Source organism: Lutjanus erythropterus, chromosome 6 (assembly GCF_056507025.1).
Source record: "Lutjanus erythropterus isolate fLutEry1 chromosome 6, fLutEry1.hap2, whole genome shotgun sequence".
NCBI classification, from domain to species: Eukaryota; Metazoa; Chordata; class Actinopteri; order Lutjaniformes; family Lutjanidae; genus Lutjanus; species Lutjanus erythropterus.
In genome coordinates, this window is record NC_139322.1 from 41,034,889 (window position 1) to 41,056,835 (window position 21,947).

A 21,947-nucleotide genomic window follows, 5' to 3' on the forward strand; every position below is an offset into this window, starting at 1 on the left:
GGATGTGAGTGCAGGAATGTCCAGGGTCGGTGTTTTGTCCTGGTTCAACTGTTCTTTGCTCTGCCTGCCAGTTCAAACACGAGTAATACCACTTGGACTACAAACTGAAACCAGAAAGCTTCGGATACCAAAATCTTGTCCCTTGCCCACAGATTCTGCCTTCATATGCAGAACTCTGGTGATAGAGGTTAGCGCTCCAGCAGTTCACTGACTATCCCTAATGGTGACTAGTAGTCTCAAAGCTTGTACAGCCAAATGTTTTGCAAAGAAACCTAGTCAGATTTTATTTTCTGTCCATTCCACTTTTCTTTCTGAGATGACAATAATATGTGGAAACTGTTTTCATTGTGATCCACAGAAAGCAACAAACACCAGTGACAGCAACAAAAACTTAAATCGGGTATCAGCTATAAAAAGGGATTAATATATCCATGTCTTTTTACATTCAATTTCATTGTCTTTGCATTGGTGTATTTAGTGTAGTGTTTCTCCAAAAATAGAGATGTCCATTAGGTAGTTCTTGTTGTCCCACTGAGAGCTTGCGGCTTGTTGGATGTGAGTTCAGGAGAGCTCAGGGTTTCATCCTGGTTCAACTGAGTTCTTTGCTCTGGCTGACCTGTAAAGTCAGCTTGCCGGGGATCCCTTTGTAAAACTGTAGTGTGGGTACCCTGTGTCCTTGTTGAGCTGAAGTATGGTCCAGGTGAGCTGTGTGTTACAGTGTATAATACAGCAGGTGGATCATGTGTCCTCAGGTCAAGAGAGCCTGAACAAATGTAGCCATCAGATCCTTCATAAGCCCCGGTTTAATGTTCACGCAACACTGTTTCTCCACAGCTGCAGAGTCGTGAGGAAGAGTTGCAGGATGGTGATGGTGATGGCCTTCATGATGAAGCCACAGTGAGGTGTGTGTGTGTGTCAGTCCTGCTGGTCGAGGCTGCTCACGCTTGAGACAGAGCACACCAGGAGTTCTGTGACGCCAGGGAGGTTGGGGTAAAGGGATAATCCTCATATTTAATGTCCACGTGTCCCGATGCTATGCTGTCTAATTGAGAAGCCGTCTGCAGGGAGGAGATAGACATCTCAATGTCATTTCAAGCACAGGATCATTGACAACATGTTCAGAAAATGTTACTTTTGGAGATATCAGCTGTTGAGGTGTCTGCCTACAAATATAATGGGACTAAACCACTTTCTTTGACGTAGAAAAGAAAGTAGATGCTACTGCAGAAACAAAATAGCTCCTACATGAAACTCTGCTTAGTCTGTTAGCTCAGTGCTAACACACATCAGGAATTCCTTTAAAAACACTATCGGAAAGTAGCATTGCAATCGCAGTGATATCATAATAAAATGATCCATTTCACATAAAATGACATGTGTGCTCATATTTTCAGATATATATTTCCTCTGATCTGTAGAAACAAAGCAATAGCTGATGATTTTCACATTAATAATTCAATCTATGACTCTGGTTTCGACTCTCCATACTGACCAACTACAGCTACCTCAAAGGGTGCAAACACTGACTCGACTGGTCAGTGCAACCTGTACCACAAACTAAAACCAGAACTCTTCTGATATCAAAGTCGTGTCTCTTTCCTACAGATACTGTATTCATACACAGAAATCTGTTGACTACAGTAGTTCACTGACTATCCCTCAGCTTCTAGAGCCAAATGTTTTGCCAAGAAATCTACATGAATTTGGCCATGCCAGTTTCTGGCGTGCCTCGTGCAAGACAGATTTTAGAAAGACACTTTATGGACATGCAATAGACCTTTTTACAGCTGATATCATTGAAAAGTTGGGTGCACATTTTGGCGGTTTTTCCGAGTCATCCTGATGAACTGTCAAGCTACAAATGTTGAATTAAACAACCAGCACCAAAATCACCAAAAATCACTGACTATTATGTATATGATTCATAAAAATCAATATTCCATTGATTGACTTAAAATGTACAGAATTCTGACATGATGATCAAATGATCGAAACCATTTCAGAACAATCATCAGCATCTATGGCTGCAAGCTATTATACTTGTTGACTGGACTAAGGACGTGATCAACACTGCTCGTGTTTGCAGCACCCACTGACAAGCCGTTGTGGTCCGCTGTACTTCCGTTGCCAAACTGCACGTGCAAACACTTACAAACTGTAAAAGTCCCTGTAATCCCTAAATCCCTGTAGTTCCCATTTAAATCACCAGCTATTCAAAGACATATACCAAGAATATAAGACCATGAAATGCTTGTTTCCCACTTAACTTCATACTAGAGAGACAGGAGGTTTACCTGACTGGCAGACGTGACGGTCTGTCCGGCGTAGGGTGACGGAGCCATGTTGGGCTCACTCTTAATGGTGGAGGCGTGTTCTGAAACTGACAGGGAGGTTGGGGAGCTGGTGTCAGAGGTGGTTGATCCTGAAGAATCAAAATGAGGATCAAATTAGTTCTTAAATTGCTTGTGTGATCACATACTGAGACCCTTTGTCAGACTGATTTGTGCTTATTCTGATTTATGAGCTCATTTATCCCTGATAATTTCTTTGAAAATATTACATTTATACTCCTTATTCTTGAGAACTGGGAAAAAAAACTGTATCTGATGGGGGTTTTAATTTTAACTCTTCAATTATGCTGGAAAATATATTTTGAAAGTTCAAACTCTCAAGAATTGGTGAAGTATTTTATCCTAACAGGTCACGAGATTTGTAATAAATCTAAGTTAAACAATCAGAGGACACTGATTCAGTGATCCATCTCTGTTTTACCAACCTGTGGATGTTTTATTCTTGGGCATCTTGGGTTTGCGTTTCCTGGTCTGAATACTCTCTTTCTTCATGGCCAGAGGTCTGGGCACCTGCAGCGAGTAGAGCAACACACATTAGCTGAGCGTACCTCCCAGATACACCAGAGGCCACAGTGTCATGACAACCCGCACAGGCTCCCCTCCCACGCCGCCGCTCTGATAACAATGACCACAATGCCCTTGGAGAGGTTTTACACTGTGCAAATAATGAGCTGCTCCCTGCTGGAGCAGAAGTTTGCTGGAGGAGCTGTTTCACACGCAGGTGGAGAGAAACTGAGCGTGAAGAGGAGACATTACAGCCCAGGTTTAAATGAAGCAGACCCTGTGGTGTGACCTACCCCGTGCAGCTTCATGTAGAGGCCACAGGCGTTACACACGGGCTCTCCTTCAGCGTTGCGTCTCCACAGTGTGGTGGTGCTGGTGTGGCAGTTAGTGCAGCAGAGGCCAGCCCGGCGAGACGTAGTCTGCTGCAGGGGCAGAGGAGAAAAAAAAAACACATTTGAATGAAAAAAGTGAGACTTCTGTTGGCTGAACTGAGAACACATCTTTGCAACCTGGAACCAGAGTTATGGGTTCACAAATTTGATGACTTTAGATTCAAAAGCATTTTATTTAAAAAGTGTGCCATGAAGCAGTTTGTTTCCTGAACCAACTGCACTGTAAATAAAATAGTTTCAATGCAACTTCTTTAGATAAACTTGAATCTTTCCTTGAGTTTTAGAAACTAAAAATAAAACAAAAAATTGGTCACAGTGAGATGTGAACCTGATTTGTCTTTTTTTTTTTTTTGGTGCCTGAAAAATGTAATAGTTTTAGTTGAAAATATTAAAAAAATAACATTTACTTTCACTTCAATGAATTTACTCAATATATATTTTTTAAAATACAATATTTTGAGTTTCTAAAATTCAAAGATTTAAGTTTGTCTAAAGAAGAAAAGTAAATTATCTCAACAAAAGATTGGTAGTCGGTAAAACTTTTCAAAACTTAAAAATTTGAGTTGGGCTCAGAACCCCAAAATCTGCTGACTTTTCCCAACTTTTTGATTTTTACAGTGTGACTTATGATTTCCATATGTTTATATATACTTCTATACTTGAATGGGAGCAACTGTGTCACTGCCCCCACTCTTGCAGAGTTAAAACCTTTTCTAAAACTTTTTCTTTGAGCTAAAACCAAGGAGAAAAGATGTCAAAGATAACACTTCAGCCAGAAGGAGAACGAGTACCACAGACGCTCCAGAGCCGAGATGATGCTGAGTCTGATGGAGGAGCAGGTTTATATCTTGACACATCACAATATTTTTGATCAGATATGTCAATATTGCGGCAATAATGTAGGGATATTTGTAGGGAGATTTTTTGTTAAAAAATCATCAGTGATGTGGATAGAATGAATAAGTGTGTAAAATCAAATAATAGAACAGCTAAAACAGTCTGGTAAGTTCAGAAAACTTGTGTTGTATCATGATATAATGATATCCAAAATCTATCACAGTATCTAATCTCATATCACAATATGATATAATATTGATATATTGCCTGGCCCTATTGTAAAGTCCAAAAGTCCAAAATTATTGAGAAAAAAAAGATAAATGTGATCATTACCAAATTTTACAACACTTTTTTTTATGTAACACAACATTCCGCTTAGAAAAAAAGATTCTATTTTGTAGGCTAACTGTGACCTCCTGACAGCAATGAATTATTCAAACTGTGGATTTGTTTGAGGAAGTTTAAAAAACAAGGGTGATGATTTCATAAAATATGACGACAGACCTGTAAATGTGAGAAAAATGACATTTAGTACAGCCTGGTATCAGAGTGATTGCCATGGCCATTCTACTAGTTACAGAATTCTGGTTGTAGTAACTTGGGACTTGGTTGGGAAGACTTGAGACTTACCTGTGACCTGCAAAACAAGGACTTGCCTTGAGCTATAGTTTGAGAAACTTAAATTGAACTGTTTCCTTAACTTTTAGAATGAATTGCAGGATGTCAGCATGTGGCTTGGCACAACAATGATAAATTCTCTCTCCACATACTCACGCAACATTTCTAACAACTCATTAGTTGCACAGTCTTTAATAAATAATTGTTTCTTTTTCACAGCATGATGTAATTTTCAGCTTGCTGGAGCCGAATCATCACACACCAGCAGAGCGTCACGTTGCTCTGCAGAGCCTTGTCTAAAAACGGCTCGTCCAAGGGCAAGGTCGCTGCAGGACAAATAAAAACTGAGAGGACAGCCCAGCCGTGGAAGCAGATTGTTGGGCAACTCACAGCCACAGCTGCTCTTGGAGAGCCAAGTTCCTGGGAAATACACAGCCGGGGAGCCTTGACACCCAGCCTCACCGCTCCAACACACAGCCTGCTCCATTCTCTGAATCACCACAAATACCTGCTGGGACCTCTGTGGTTTATTACATCTATACAACAATGCATGATGGGGATTTTGCATTTTTGTTTGTTTGCTGTTTGACATACTTGTGGTGCATTGCATTTTATTATGAGCTGAACATTTCGGCTAATATGACAGGTCAATAATTATTTACACGCAACACAAGTATATCTGTGTTGTAGAAGTTTTTTGAAGTGTCTGAAGCGGACGGCAAAGTTGTTATTTTGCAATAATTGCTCAACAGCGGCCATGCAAGGAGGAGCAAAATCACATTCCTTCAACTCTACAAATTAAATTAAGAGCCAGCATTCTGATCATTATTAAGAAATTATGAAGAACGACAAAAAAAAAGTCAGCTGTAGTTTTCTTATTTTACCAGGTGAAAGTATGGATACATTTTGAAAAGCATTGTATTTAAGTTTGAATTTGCCAGTGGGGCATCACGATAAGGAAGAATAATCATTTAATTCCACTATTAGAGAGACACAGTGTTCTCTGCAATTAAGTGAAAAAAAGGCAACATGAGCTGGAAAATATCAGTATATTTGATATCAGCAAAAATCTATCATGGTGCATCTTTAGTTCAAATATACCACGATGTAAACACACTGCATTTCAATAAAATGTCCTGCATTCAGAGTTTGACCAAAATAAAAGCAAGAAGTATCCTGATTAAATGTGCTTAAACAATAAAAGTCAATATTTTATAACATTCTTTATGCAAATTATCATTGGCTTCAGAGTGTTACATTATAACATGTATCATAAGATTATCATTTAGGATGCATTACTGTGTGAGCAGCATTGTAATGCTGTTGGGTAGTTCAATTTATGAAGGAGACGATTCATTGATTAGTTGATTGATGGAAAATTAATTGATAGTTAAAGGCCTTGTTCACATGAGGAAATTTGACATGCCACAGTGGGAGCAGCACAGGAGATTAATGATGGCTGAATTCCATTTAGCTGCTTCAGTCGCTCGCTGTCTCAGAGACGCCTGAATCAGACATTGTTACTGTTATTAGTGACACTTGTGTCATTACTCCTGTGATAAATCAAAATGTCTGCACAGAAAAATACATATTTGGATAATCAATCAATTGTTGAATTTATCAAGCAAAATATCAAACAGACTCATAAATCCAGCTCGTCTCTGTTTCATATTACTGTGATCAGATTATCTCTGGGTTTGAACTTCTGGTCTGCAAATGTTTTTTGTCATTTTATATAATCTCTTAATTTGTAATTCACCTCTCCATAAACTCAGATTATATGTCCTTCACTTTTCTTAATTCTATATTAATGTGTATATATATATATATATATATATTGTTTTATTGTTTTATATAATATTAATTGTTTTAATTAGACCAGTAAATAAAAGTCCTGCATTTAAAATGTAACTTGAGTAAAAGAACAGAAGTGTTATGAATAAAATGTACTTAAGGAACCAGAAGTATCCTTTAAATAGAACAGCTCTTTTAGTGTTGTATACTGAATTATGCATTCAGCATTTTAAGGCCCTTAAACGGGTAAGTACATATAAATATTTTGTAAAATGAATTAGATACTATTTTCTAGTGTATCTACACTAAAATAACAAATTATCATGTTTTTTTTCAGAAATGTGACCTTTAATTTCCAGTTTACACTCTCTCTCGACCATTTAGGGTATAAATTTAACATTGTCCATTTTTTTAGTTCATAAGCCAACTTTTAACTCATTTTTATAAACAATTAATTATCTACTTTCTTTTATGTTTTGCATTTTAAAAATGTGGAAAAAAATGGTTGAAATGTAATTCTTACTTTTTCAACGGGAACATCCTGAAAAAAAAAAAAAAGTTTCTGAAACAAAAACCCTCCGAAATAAATGAAACATGAAACAATAACAACACGTAAATCACAATAATAATTTTGAACAAATTATGAGCTTATTTTGAATGAAGTCACGTGACCTGAACACTTGACACTGCAGTCTGTCAAATGAATATGCTTTGTTTTATTAACTGATCAGATGTTTTCAGGTAAAATCATTATTTGCAAAGTAGCCTGTAACTGTAGCTGACAGATCTGGATAGAAATTTATATCACAAAATGTAAATAATGTGCTAATTGTACATGAGTAAACAGCATCTTATTTGCCTCCATGTCGATCATTAAAATGACACAACGGTCAACATCCAGCAATGAGTTGTGTGTTTCTCCATAGTTAATAATGGTGTGTGTGTGTGTGTGTGTGTGTGTGTGTGTGTGTGTGTGTGTGTGTCTTTACCAGTCGTTTCTGTGGTTTGATGAGCGGTCTGTTGATGCCGTTCATCTTGTGGTAGAGGCCGCACGCGTTGCACAGGTAGTGTCCGGTACCGTCCCTGCGCCACAGCGGCGTGGACACGGAGCCGCAGTTGACGCACTCCCGTCCCTCAGTGGACATGTCGTCCATCAGGTCTGAAGACCGGAGAGAAGATGATTATTAGACTGAGTCAGGGCTGTAGAGATGACATTTAATTACCACATCACCACCAGCGGGATGCGCCACAAGTCTACAAGTCACTTATTTATCATTTATAATTCATTTATTTATTACTCAGCTTCCAAAATTCGATTCTATTCTATTCTGTGAGAGAATCTGTTAATTATCAACCTTTTATTGATGTCCGGATATTTGTAATATGTCTAAAAGTCTGCTCCAGACTTGATCAAACACAGTTGGACGTAAAATCATAATCAGGAATAAACAGAATTCCTGTTTACATGATTCTCTTCTGAACTCTGAGAGATCCGGGGGCGTGGATGGAGACGATGGGATGTGATGGGGGTTCTGGTTACGGGCCAGTGCGTGATGAATAGCCGCAGGAGGAATTTGAACCCCCTCCGTCCCTGTGACGCAGAGAGATCAAACCCTCCTGGATGGATCAGCGGGCAGACAGAGTGATGGAGGATTCTGTTTGAGGTGGGGCAGGGCGCTGTGTTATCAGCCCGGAGGATCCAGGGGTCCCCCGTCCCCACCCTCCTCCATCCATCACGGCTCTGACACACGACGGACTCCTGGCATTAACTGCCCGAATTCCTAATCCCTCAATTTAGACCTGAGGAGGACCTGGGGAAGGACCCCGCCGGTCAGGACAGAGCTGTCCTCAAGCTGGACTGTCTCCTTTGAACTTGTGATTGTGGTTTTGATTATACCAGAAGAAGAAAAATCACAGTACAAATGCTCAGCTACTGGGTTTGGATAACCGGAACGAAAAAACTGCGCAAAACTTCAAAAAGCAATGAAGATTGCGTTTAAAGGAGCATTTCACATATTTGTCTTCTGGCCTGTAGTGCTATTTATCAATTGATACTGTTTTGGTGTGAGTTGTAGAGTTTTGGAGATATATCAGATGTAGAGATTTAAACCTTTTCTCCAATATAATGGAACTACATGACACTAGTCCTGTGTTGCTCAACGCATCAAAAAACAAACAATCAGTAACAACAACAAAAACATTTGAATAACTCAAGAACAGCGTCTCTTTCAAGAAATCATGACCTGGTCACTCAAAATAATCCACAGACCTTGTTGTGAGCAGTTTCATGTAGGGAATAATTCTTTCTGCAGTAGAATCTACCAGAACTACTTTCATTCTAATAGAAAGAATGTAGTTCCTGCATTATACTGCTCACAACAAGATCTGTGGATTATCTTGATCACATACTTTGTTGTGAGCAGTTTCATGTAAGAACTACTTTCTTTGTGTTTGATAGAATGTAGTCTTTCTTTTTGAAAGAAAGTAGTTCTGGAAGATTCTGCTACAGAAAGAAGGTAATTCCTACATGAAACTCCTCACAACAAGTCAGTAGATTATTTTGAAACACGTGGCAATGATTTGTGTAAAAAGACAATGGTTTCTTTCCTTGTTTTTGGGTGTTTTGATCACTGCAGGACTTGTGTCATTTAGTTCCATTATACTGGAGAGAAGGCAGACTAAAAACAAAGCAGCCCCTGAGTGAAGCTGCTCACATCAACTAACCATGGATTATCCTCAGCAACTGGGCCATTATTTGTGAAAAGGGATTTTTGTTGATCAACACAAGCATATTTAGACCTCCTATATAAGAAAGAAGGCAGACATCTCTACGGTCAATAGCTCCAAAACTCTGCAACTCCCATAAAAAGAAATCTGATCTTCAATCAGGCCTGAAAAGTTGAGCCCAAAAAGGTCCAAACCTGACAAAATTCCATCCAAACCCAACCCGGGTATTCCAGCCCAAACCTGATTACAGCCCATTTTTCTTAACAAGCTTCCATCCATGTTTCAAACAGTAGTTGGCAGTGACAGGGACAATAAAAAAATTCCATGAAAGTCCATGAAATATGTGAGAAATACGCCAAACCTGTTGAGTCCTATTGGGTTCAGGCACAGATCTTAAAATATGAATTTTTGATTTTGAGGTGGACTGTCCCTTAAAATGAGTGACTTTTGGAGTACTTTTAAAAGATCTGCGCATTTATTCCATCACTGCTACAAACAATTCTGTTCTATAATAAGACATATAATAAGCCTAATGTTGCTCAAATTAATGTAAAAAGTAAAGTGATATTTCATACCATATCAAATAAAAACAAAATTTAATCATGTAAAATGTTCTCGTTACGTGTCATTGTTAGACCTGTACACATTTTGCGTGAGGTTTCTCCAAACAAGAAATAAAAGGGCAGAATTACATTTAGCTAGTCCTAATTTGTTGATTAAAAGACTTTGAGGGGTGCGAAACTGTCTAAAGGCCAAATCATCAAACACAAGCAGCTGAACGCGGCTCTTATTAAACCCTCGAAGCATCAGATCAGATGTGAGTCTGACCAAAACACTCGTCATTAACTTCAGACGCTCGCGCTGATCACTTCCTAAATAAACGCTGATCAAAGGTGATAAAATCTCTGATGGTCACTGTGTTTCTGTCGGTGTGTGTATTCAACTCTGTCATCAAAACGCTGAACTGCTGCAGGGGATTAAATTAACACTTAAACGACCCACTCTCTTCTCAAGAATGTGTATTGTCTCAATGTAATAATGTGGGATTGTTTAAGAGGCTGATTGAATCACTCCGACCACATGACAACCATTAACTGTCACAGACCTCTTTATCACCTCCAGTTACAATATAACTAAAACAAGGTCACCTTAAGACAGACGATGTCTGGAAATTTGAAATTTATTTCAACAATAATTCATATTTACTGATATTCTGAGACTGAGAAATTATATTTGGAGGGAGAGGCCTGCAGGTGAGGGCATGGATGTGTCCAAATGTGATTTTGCGCTTCTTAAATCGCTGTAAATCGTTAAAATGAGAGTACAAATCAAAGAAAATTCGATTTAGGGGCAGATTTATATTAATGACCAAACCAGCTGATGGTGATGCATTATATGGCAATGACCAAAATAATATTTTCAGTTACAGAAAAATGCTCCAAAAAAGAGAAAGAAAAGAAAATAAGGAAAGAATTCCCCTTTTCATCGGCCTAACGTCTTTCTTTTTAAAATTATGACTTAAAAAAATATATGGTTTACTTCAAGGATTAATGAAAGTAAGGGAACAGCGTCTTGACCTTGCTATAATGATAAATATAACTTGTAGAATCAGATTTTATGGTTATAAAGTAAAAGTTGCGGCCTGTTCTTACCCAGACTGGACCGTCTCCCGGACAGTCCTCCATGTCGTCCCTGCAGACTGATCACTCCGCTCTCGAACGGTCCCGGCGTCCAGGAGGACGTCGCCATCTCCGGGCTCATGTAGGCGTACGGGCTGGAGTAGGAGCCTCCCACCGAGCGCACCAGAGCGGCGCCTCCGTACTGATCCGCCCGGGCGCTGTTCCCGAGCACCAGCGGGCTCTGGTAGGTTGCGTCCCGGCCGGTGTTGCTGCTGACGGGCGGGCTGTGCGAGTAGGAGAAGCCGTGCGGGGGGTGAGGGCTGCTGGGCGCGAAGGACGAGCCGTCCGTGCCGGTCTGGGGCCAGCCGTGGTGCCCGCCGAGGCCGTGGGACTGGTGGGGCGAGTCGCAGGTCTGCAGGTAGGGCAGCGTGGGCAGCATGGCCGGGACTCTGGTGGTGGGGACGTAGACCGGAGAACTGGCCGAGGGGTGGATGTAATTCCCGGTGTCGTGCGAGTAAGGGGATTGGTTGGAGGTCAGGGCCAGGCTTTGATACATTTTGACAACTTTTAGGTCCTGATGGAGGATGGAAAATGTAGGGAAGACTTCTTAGAAGGGTCTCGGTGCAGTGGAGGTGATGAAGACTCCTCCACCCTCTCTAGAAGAATATTTCTGCTCCTTTAAATGAAAATCTCCTGTCCTGTCAAAGAAATAATTACAGATATTTTATAAATCGTTTAAATTGGGCAAAGTTTCAAAGGCATCTGAATTTTATATAGAACTGGGCTTATAAATAATATCCCCATATTTTTAGGATATGATATTTGACACATTTTCTTTAAAACAACATTCCACAAAGTCTCAAAAGTGAAAACAATAAAATCTGTGCTTAAACTGACGAATGCTGTGGATTAAACTGACGAACAATAATGGACAAATATCACAGTATTTTTGACTAAATACTTCAATATTGTAGGGATGCCTACTGATGCTTTCACAAAATATAACAGAGAGATTAATCACCATCAATTCAGATATAATGACTAAAGGCAAATAGTAGAACAGTTAGAACAGTCCTGTAAGTTCAGATAAGTGCATGATTTTTAAAGTAATTTCATTGACGATTAATCTGTTGATCACTTTCTCCACTATTCGAATAGTTATTTGGTCTCTAAAGTATCAGGAAATGTCAATGAGTGTTTCTCAAAGCTCAAAATGACAAGTTGACTTGTTTTGTCCTCAACCCAAAGATAATCAGTTTACTGTCAGAGAGAACTGAAATATTCACAGATGAGAAACCGAAATCAGAGAAATTTCACAAAAGAGACAAACCGGTTAATCAATTATCAAAATAACTGATCAATGGGTTAATCATTGCAGCTCCAATATCCAGTCTCATATCAAGATATCAGTATAATATTGATATATATCGTATATGTCATATAACTGAACTGGATTTATTGTGTTGGAAACGTTTGAGTAATGTCAGGGCACTGACAGTAGCTACGGAAGAGGATTAGGGCCACATGAAAAAAAAAAGATTTGAGTTGTGAATTTAAAGTTAGAATTCTGAGAAAAGATATCAGAATTTACAGGAAAGGTCAGAATTTTGAATAAACTTTTAAAACAATTCATCAAATTCAGAATTAAAATATTTTTTCACCTGCAGCATAACTCGCCATTTAGCCTGCAGGGGAAAAAAAAGTAAATTTTACACTCTGCCTAATTAGTAAGTGTTAATCTTATCTTGGTTTACAGTCACGCATGAAAAAAATGCCGAGAAAAAGTTCAACAATCCTTCAGTCAGATTTCACCTGCGTCTCTGTGACTGACATGAGATGTATTAAAACGACATTAACGCTCTCTGCTATCTATTCCTGCAGATAGAGGCGATTATCAGCGACCCCAGACATCCTGCGGCTCCTCATTCAATCTGAACCATAACGGAAAGCAAATCAAACAACACAGCAGATAGCGAGTCCGCTCCATATCTGCATGCATATATTTTCTATCAATAGTAACTCAAATCACATAAAAGCTTGATAGCTGCGTATAGGAGCGACACTGGTTCTTTCCAAGGGCTCTCTCAGTTATTATCTCACCAGATAAGGACGCTCGGGTGATAAAGCAGCAGTCCGGTCCTCCAGCCGTCCAAACCTCAGCAGAGGAGCGCAGCGGGCAAACTTTGTCGCTCCTCACGGGTAGAGAGGGACGGAGCACCGCGGGATCTCCAAATATCTCCCGGTTCGATGCGTAAAAGTTGTGGAGATTTAAAGTTTTTTTTCGGTCCGGGACGAGCGCAGCGTTCCTCCTCGCGCCGGTCTATCTGGAGATAGTCGGTGTCGCTGATAATTGCTGATATGGGTGTGATCCTACTCGCTCCCCTACTGGAAGATTTGTACGGGAGAGAAACACGTGACGCGGTCCGCCGCTATACGAGGTAGGCCTAAAGGTGGGGAGAGAGGGGAGGAGGGAGGGAGGGAGGACCCCTCGGTGGCGGAGAGAAGGAGGAGAGGGCCCAAAGCTGAGGGCTGAGGGGTGCGAGAGTACCAGCTACCTGTGTTCATCTTCTGCTGGGTTTAAATCTGTGTTTCATTAGAAAGAATTTAAGACACATTTAAACCCAGAAAAAAACCCTCAACAAGCTTCAGTCAGGTGGCTCATTTTTATATATATTTTTTTTATGTTTTATGCGTAAATTACGCATAAAAGTGGTTCATCTTTAGGCTGAAATCACCGTGTCTCATATTAACTTGATTGATCACCAATCACAAACTTTTATGGCGCATGTTTGCCTCATGATTATGATAACGATCCCACTTCACCACAAGTTTGTAAGACAATAAAAAAAACGAGAAAAGAGGAGACAAAAGCACGAAAAAAAACCACAATGACCAATTTACCACGGATCAACACCGATAAAAACATTCGAATCAAACTGCATAACCAATTGTATGATTAATCAGAAAATAACTTTTTTATGCCTTTGATATTGATTCATTTACATTAAATTGGGAATATAATGTCCAGAATCAGAAGTATGTGGGTACATATAAAGAATCTGACTCCGATTTTTCGTTGCTATCAATTAGAAATTGTTCAAAAGAAATAGATAATTAAAGATATAAATGGAATTGATGATTATGTGTATGTTTACATGTATTTATACGGGATTTATATTGAAAGTAACAGTACAAGATGGCATGTTAAAATCAGCATTTAAACAGTAAAAATATAATCGATAATCTGTAATTGTTGTTTTGCTGTTCAGGGTTATTGACACATTCTGGCTGATAATACTGCCGTAAAAATGAACTGGAAAGAAAGAGTTTTTTTTTTTTTTTTTATGGTGAGATAAATGTGACTGAGTTCTCTTTAAAAGCTGCAGGCCGATAAGAAACAGGACTAATAACTAACCAACCTCCTGCTGTCACCGGCCGCTCAAAGGAGCTCAGACTGGAAATCATTTAACACCACGGAGATATGACGGGATGGAAGCTGGATAATAATCGAGACTGACGCTGGAATAAAATAAAATAAAATAAAATAAAATTAAAATGAATTAAATGTGTTATTGTGCCGCAGCCAAGGTCAAAATCGTTCACAAAAAAATGATAAAACACAATAATGTGCTATTAGAGCACAGTTATTACACAGTTATTAGCATAGTTTATTACCATAAAGACAGTTTTGTTAGGATTTTAGATTTAATCCAGTATTTTGCATATTTAAACTTGTCGACTTTTTGCCCAGGTATTTGGCTGGAGCTGAAAATAAATGTAGACCTTCATGTGGGGAAATAAAGTGTACAGAAAATATAGATTTACAAATCTGCTACTTTTATTGTATATATTGTTGTGTTTGTGGGTTAAAAAAAGGAACTGGGAAACTTAATCTTCTGCTGTAAAATCATAAAAAGCCTAAACACTGCGGCTTGAATACTGTGATAAATGAGATACGAAAAACCCAAGTCATTAAGACATCTTTGGAAATTTCTTTCACATATTTAAAAGTATAAATCAATTGTATTCATTCTCAACATTTGTCAGAATATTTAAATTCGACCAGAAATTCAATAAGACATAAAGAATTAGTTTCTGTTGAATTCTAGCCGACAGATTGAGCCTAATGAAACTTACTTTCTATTTAAAAATAAGTGACAGTGATCATAAACTCTCGGTGATGATTGGTAGATTAATTTGTGTTGAATACAGATTAAAAGGTGAGACACGTTCCTATAAATATCAGCCGGACTTTCCTTTGATTCCTCCTGTATTGAGATGACCGTCAGGCCTTTTAGCAGACTAATAACATTAAGGGGTCACACTGTAAATGTCTCTCGTCTCGACTCCATGAATCCATCATCACGATCTCCGCATCTCTGTCAGGATGAATGGAGTCTGTCTGTCTGTCTGTCTGTCTGTCTGTCTTCCTCTAATGGCCCAGCACTTGATGCTGATTTGTGAAACAGTTTCTCACCACATCCAGCGCTGCAGCAGATATTAACTTATTATTTATCACAGCGTTTGAAACACACTGTTTCACCGGTGAAAATCATCATGTGGTCTATTTGAAGATCAGGCCTGTAAGAATATTCAACACCGTCTCATCCCAACACAGTGAACATTTTATGCCAAAAGAGAAATACGTGAAAAACCAGTAAACAGGACTACTTAGTTCTATTTATGTTTTAGTTTTTTATTTTTCTACTTTATCTTCTCCACATGTGCGCCGTCTGTTCCAATGATTGTAAAACAAAATGTAAACGTAAAACTTCCGGATCCAACAGCAGACTCCAAGAATAAACTACTATAGCAAAATGTTCATGTATTTCTTCTTGAAGAATTATTCCTGGTGCAACTGTTTCTTAAAAAAACATCAGTCTTTTTGGAAAGTTAAAGTTAATTTGCATATTGTAGAAAGAGCAGTATTTAGGATCTTTGATGGAGCACATGAGGAAATCTGTATCTGTCTCCTTCAAAATAAAATTAAATAAAGTAAATAGATGGAACTGGGTGCTTTTGTTTGAGGTTTTTGACTGGTATTTTTTTTAAAATTATTAATTAAAAAAGAATTTTAAAACAATGTGAAGTTATTAGGAAGAAACATATTGACTAAGTCATGAAAAATTGGAGTGGTTGAATAAATCACCTGTGAGACAGCTGACACATAAAGAAATGAAGGAGAAAGAAAAGAATTTTCAAAAGAAAGAAAAAGAAAAAAGAAGAAACAAAAGAAAGAAAGAAAGCTGTAGGCTTGTTGAGATTTTTCTGTGCCTACAGAGTTACACACGGCAAACATCCTGTCAAATAAGATGAATATTTATCAGTGTGCAGGTAACAGCTGCTGCTGCTGCTGCTGAGATAAAATGAGCCTCATTATCTCAGACAGCCATTCTAATCATAATTGGAACCTCATCACCCTCACATTTATATTTATAACCTCTGACACAAAAACAGGCTGTATATCACCTCCAGATAGAGAATATTTCAGTGATAAAAGTGCATCCATTTAACTCATTTATTATCACCAGACGTTTAACACTTCATTCATAACATGGGAAGTCAAACAGATAGATAGATAGATAGATACTCTCATTATTTTTGTTCTTACATTAATATTTTTTTCTTTTCCTTCCGTTAAGCCTGCACTTGCTACAGCTATAGACAGTTCATAGTGCTTTACATAGGTCATAAAAAGGCATTGAAGATTTTGGGAAATATATTTGCTTCTTTGCTGAGAGTTAAAAGATAACTTTGATATGAAGCCAGGAGACAGTTAATTTGGCATTAAGACTGAAATTAGGGTGAAACTGTCTTGAATATATGTTTTTTTTTTTTGTTTGTTTGTTTTTTTTAAATCACCTTATTGTCACATACTTTGCATGGCCCATCTGTCCAGGTCAATAAAGATGAACAACCTCGCAGCTCCCCAAAAGTGAAGGCTAAGCATCTTGAATGCCCCCTGGTGGCTGGCTGCAGTATAGGTTAGAATCCCCGCCCCTCCATGTTAGCAGATGGTTGACTTAACTTTTCCCAAAGAAGGTTTCTGTCACTTTAAGTAGTTCTTATAATGTTTGTTCAAGTGTTCATTCTACTGATCGGTTTGGTTTTAATTAATTTTTTGATGCTATAAAAGGTGGGTTGTGTCATGATTGACAGCTGAGCTCTGCTAGAGATTGACTAGACCTCGATACTGTGGCTCCAAGCCTGATCACGACAGTGTTGACCAGTGGTCCAGCATCCGGCCCCCAGGTCTGGTGTAGACTATGGCTCTAACTGGCGTCACCAGTGAAAGATGGCAGTGCTGGTATATGGGATATGTTGACATCATTTGAGATTGTAACCATTTTTCCAAAACTATGGTGGCTGAGAAAGAGCTGCTCCCTCTGTAGATATAAAGATCCTCTAAACATCAATACCAACACTCTAAATCTATTCTTTAAGGACTTATATACATGTAATTTATGAAATGTTTTGGTTTGCTTTAATTTTTTTTTAATTTATAAACTTCATCTGTGTCACAAAACAGCTGTATCCCAAACAAGAATTCATAAAAGCCTTCAAAATTTAAAACTAACAAAAGCCTCTGAATGTGCTATTATATGAATCTTTGTTTTAAAATCCATTCTGTGTGAAAATCTGAACTCTGTCAGATTTTTACAAAAAAATAATTTAATCAGGCATAAATAGGATTAGCTATACTCTAAGTCTGTCAGATTTGTGTGAGTTAACATCTACATTTAATAAAAAAATGTAGTTACTAAGAGGTTGGCCTGTTATGAGGTGGAATAGCCAAGAGTTTGATCTTTTAAAATATGTTTTCTGGCATAATTAAATAATAAAAATCTTACTATATATACACCAGTGAAATATTATTTACATATTTGTATATTTATGATATATAAACAAGTATCAGGTCATGTTTAGGATGTGAGTCCCTGCACCACGGTCTCATTCATTTAACTGGACAAATAGTTGATCCACATTCAAAAAGTGACTGCCTTTAGCTGCCACCGCTGACCAAAAAAGGGAAACATTTTGAAAACACAAAGCCAACAACACACTGAAGAGTTTACACCAAGCCTGGTGGAGACTTCTCTCTGAGCATGTGTCATATTCATAAGATAAGTTAGAGAAAAAAAAAAGTGACCACAAGTGTGACTGACTTTTTACAATCCTTTTACAACATACACACTAAACTACAGGTAACACACTCACCTGTCTCAGAATGGGACGTCCAGCTTCAGCCAGAAAAATCAAATAAACGACAGGAAACAAACCACACTTCTGCTTTTACACTTCCTCTTCTTCTCTCACTGTGTTCTGTGGGTGTTTTCAGGTAATATCACCTGTAATACACTGGTTACACTGGTGTCTGTGTACCAAGGAAAAAAATCAAAGAGAGGTGCATGGAATCAGGGGTGGAAGTAACTAATCACACACACACACACACACACACACACACACACACACACACACACACACACACACACACACACACACACACACACACACACACACACAATTTTTCAGTATTCTTTTTACCACTACATGGAATGCACATAAATCTGCCACTTCAGAAAATGAATCTTATCCCTTATTAAGTTTTTTTTATTATCACATGACATTTCATACAACATTTTTAATCACCATCATTTATAAGCAGTATATACTGCAGGATATATGTAATAGATTGTTTATAACACACTATAATGTAGTTTCAAGCAGATACAATGACATTTTAAATTATTTATTAATCTATTTGCGCAGCTATGAAACAGCTCTAACTAAACAAAAAAAAATTAATTATGTTGATTATATTTCTATATTTATAAATACACTCTTCATGGCTACTAAACAAACTCATTGCACCATTGAAAAGCACGAGACCTGCCTGAAAGCTCTGGAAGACAGTTAGACACTGGACCTTAAATAAACCAAATCAAATCAAATTAAATTTAGCTTTATTATCCAAAATAGGAACTTCATTTGTTCAGAGGTGTGAAAAAGCAGCACAAACACACACAAGGTAAAAGAAAATAAATCTAAACCATGAAGGGGAGGACAGAAGAGAAGTATCATCATCGAGGGCTGTTTGTCCTCTGTCTCAGAGGTTCCCAACCTTTATTCCTTGGAGGACAAAGAAATGTCTCTTTTTAGTTTTGTATACAGACTTTTCTATAAATTGCAGGTTCATACATGTGCTGGAAATCCTTGATAACACTTGAATTTTAATGTAATCTTTTCAAGGTTTGGAAAGTGCTTGAATTTTGGATGAAATGCTTGTAATTGTAATCACATTACTTTCTTAATAAATCGCTGCCTGACTGAATTAGTTAGTCAGATACTTGCTGAACCAGATTGTACAGGAAGATAATGATTAATCAATAATTGATCAATTGTCAAATAAGAATATAACTATTTAAACATATATGAATTGATACTTTGAAATGCCAGTAATTGTGTCTCATTTGATGTCATTTTGTCTGGTGGAGCCATTCATTGGGTAAGGAGACTTAAAAATAAACGTAATAATTTAAAAAAGAGAAAAGAACAAGAAAAAATGAAAATCGGGAAAAGTGAGGGTTCATATCTTATTAGTTATTGATGATTAATCAATTTGTAGTATTTTAAACTATCAGTTGAGGAAAATGCACAAAATTCCCAACCCTACTCTATCACAAACATAATTTTGTTGATAATATCACAATAACATCTGATTTAAGACAATGAAGAGGTGAAAAAAGTCATTTTTTTCATAAGTATGATATTTGCCAGCTGTAAGCTGCTCGAAAAGCTTGAAAATGTTTGAAAAGTGCTTGAATTTGACTTTGAGAAAATGAGATTTGCACATGTCGACTAAAGTCACAATTTCAGGGTTTGTACACCTTTTCCAAAGTCTCAGGGACTCCCTGTGATTTCTGGTGCCCCCCTTAAGGGGGGCCAGGACCCCAGGTCAGGAACCAAGGCTCTATGTTCTCCTGTTACCTGCTGTAACTGCCACCTTCTCCCAAACTACTATCTTTTCTCAAGTTCAGACTTTTAAAAAAATGTCAAACTATTATTTCTAAGGTAAAAAAAATTACAGTCCAATATTATAGTTTGTGAAATAGTCACAAACTTTGTATATTTGAGTACATGGACATGAATTATCAATAATTTTCCTGACAGTCAACACAACTTTGGTGAGGATGAGTGTGGTGTATAAAGAGTCAGACAGTCCACAGAGGAAGGAGGACCATCACACAGGAGACTGAGCTTTAGTTCCTGTGTGAGATGTTGATTGTGTTATGGAAGAATTTATTTTACTTCAGCCGTAATCTTTTTATAACCAGGTGTTATGTTTGAGAGGTGCTGAATATTTACACAATATTATCATATGTTTATTATTATTTTGTTATTATTTATTGAGTTTTTTTTATTGTTAGCTTTTCAGTAAATTATATAATAATTATTTGAGATATATTTATTGCTTTTTTCCCTCAATATATAACAATAACTTAGATGATAATACCTACAATGCTTATAAAAATCAAAAACATAAAAATAAAAAAAAACATTTTATAACAAAGAACAAGAACAGATTGCAATAGAAATCATCAAAACTGAATCTCTAAAGTAAGTACAGTCCACATTTACATTTTATTCATCTTCAAAATATTAACAAGAAAGTTTAATTCATTTGACAAATAAGACACTTCTCATTTCCAGGCTCAGATTATATATATGAGCAGGAAAATAACATTATTATTATTATTATTATTATTATTATTATTATTATTATTATTATTATTATACAGAGCACATTAATTATTTTAAGTCTTGAGAGATATGTTGTCCTGAAGTTCTCCATTTTGCCATGAAGATTTATTTTTATATATTATATATATATTTCTAATTGTTATTATAAATCTTTCATATACTCAAATCCTTCATTTGCAATTGAAGATAAGCAAAACAGTCACTAGTTCTTAGTTGTTCCATGGTGGGACACAAAAATAAATAAAAAGAGACAGAGAAAAAACAAAACAAAACAAAACACGGTAGAACGAGAAAACATGAACGTTTAGAAGAAGCTGCCAGTTTAAAATGGTACTATGAAGGAACTCTGGATTTATTTCCACCATCTATCTTATTGAGCGTGTTCTCATAATGAAGCTGTTAATAAATTTGCCAGTTCTTTTAAATCTGTGGGCTCAGTGGTTTTCCTGTGTTTAATGATTGTCCTGGCAGCTGTTAGACACACAGTAGCTGAGTTAATAATGGTAATGTTGTCCATGCCCAGTTACCTAAATACTGTAAACTTTTATGCACAATGGTTGGACCATCTTGCATTTCCATAGAAATGTAGAAATGTGTCAGTCTCATTTTGGCATTTCCAGCACAAATGACTGTTAAATAAACCCATTCTAAAGAGACTTGATGGTGTCAAATGTAATATCTTAAACTGCATAAATTTCTCCTTTGCTTCCTTCATGTATTTCCCACTGTTGGACAGAATAATCCACCATTCCTCATCATCTGTTGAGCTCCAAAGCTCTCTGACAAATCATTCTCAAATGAAACAATCACTGCTAAAATACTGGCTGGTTGTTCAATAGAAAACAGAAGCTTGATGACTTTCCATCGTTAGTTCAAAATACTTCAGAACCGCATCTGCAGCTTTGCCTTGGATCTTGGAACATAAGCAGTCTATTATTTGTAGACATTTCCAGAAAATGCCCTTTCTCCTAAAGGGATAGTCCACCCAAAACTGAAAATCCAATCCAATCCAATCCAACTTTATTTGTAAAGCACTTTATAAGCAACCGCAGTGGACCAAAGTGCTGTACAGAAATAAAATACAAGAAGAGATTAAATGACATAAAACAACTATACAATTTAAAGCAATAGAAAAATAAAATTAATCCAGTCATTATCTGCTCACCCTCATGCAGATTGAAGGTCAGGTTTAGTTTTTAGTCCACAAAAAAAAAACACTGCTGGAGTTTCACAGGAACACAGTGTTGCATAATCTCCCAAACAATGGAAGTGAATGGTGAATGGTGACTTTTTTAGTCAACTTGGCATGCTGGGGCCTTAGGAGACTTGGATTACACCAGATG

General features: G+C 37.4%; 1 protein-coding gene across 5 annotated transcripts; it reads right to left on the minus strand.

Annotated features, from left to right (window-relative positions):
• Positions 1–258: 258 nt before the first annotated feature.
• On the minus strand, positions 259–13,274 carry gata5 (GATA binding protein 5). Of its 5 annotated transcripts, none has more exons than XM_084721955.1 (8): positions 12,943–13,274; positions 10,876–11,535; positions 7,486–7,655; positions 7,020–7,037; positions 3,149–3,277; positions 2,777–2,861; positions 2,295–2,422; positions 259–1,058 (listed from the first exon to the last, which is right to left on the minus strand). In XM_084721955.1, the coding sequence occupies exons 2-8, from the start codon at positions 11,396–11,398 to the stop codon at positions 939–941; spliced, it is 1,173 nt and encodes a 390-aa protein (XP_084578081.1). In that variant the 5' UTR covers positions 11,399–11,535; positions 12,943–13,274; the 3' UTR covers positions 259–938. The 5 variants fall into 5 exon arrangements, with proteins under 5 accessions (XP_084578081.1, XP_084578083.1, XP_084578079.1 ...); XM_084721957.1 differs by having other exon boundaries at positions 2,295–2,380; positions 10,876–11,540; XM_084721953.1 differs by having other exon boundaries at positions 10,876–11,540.
• Between the last annotated feature and the right edge of the window lie 8,673 nt (positions 13,275–21,947).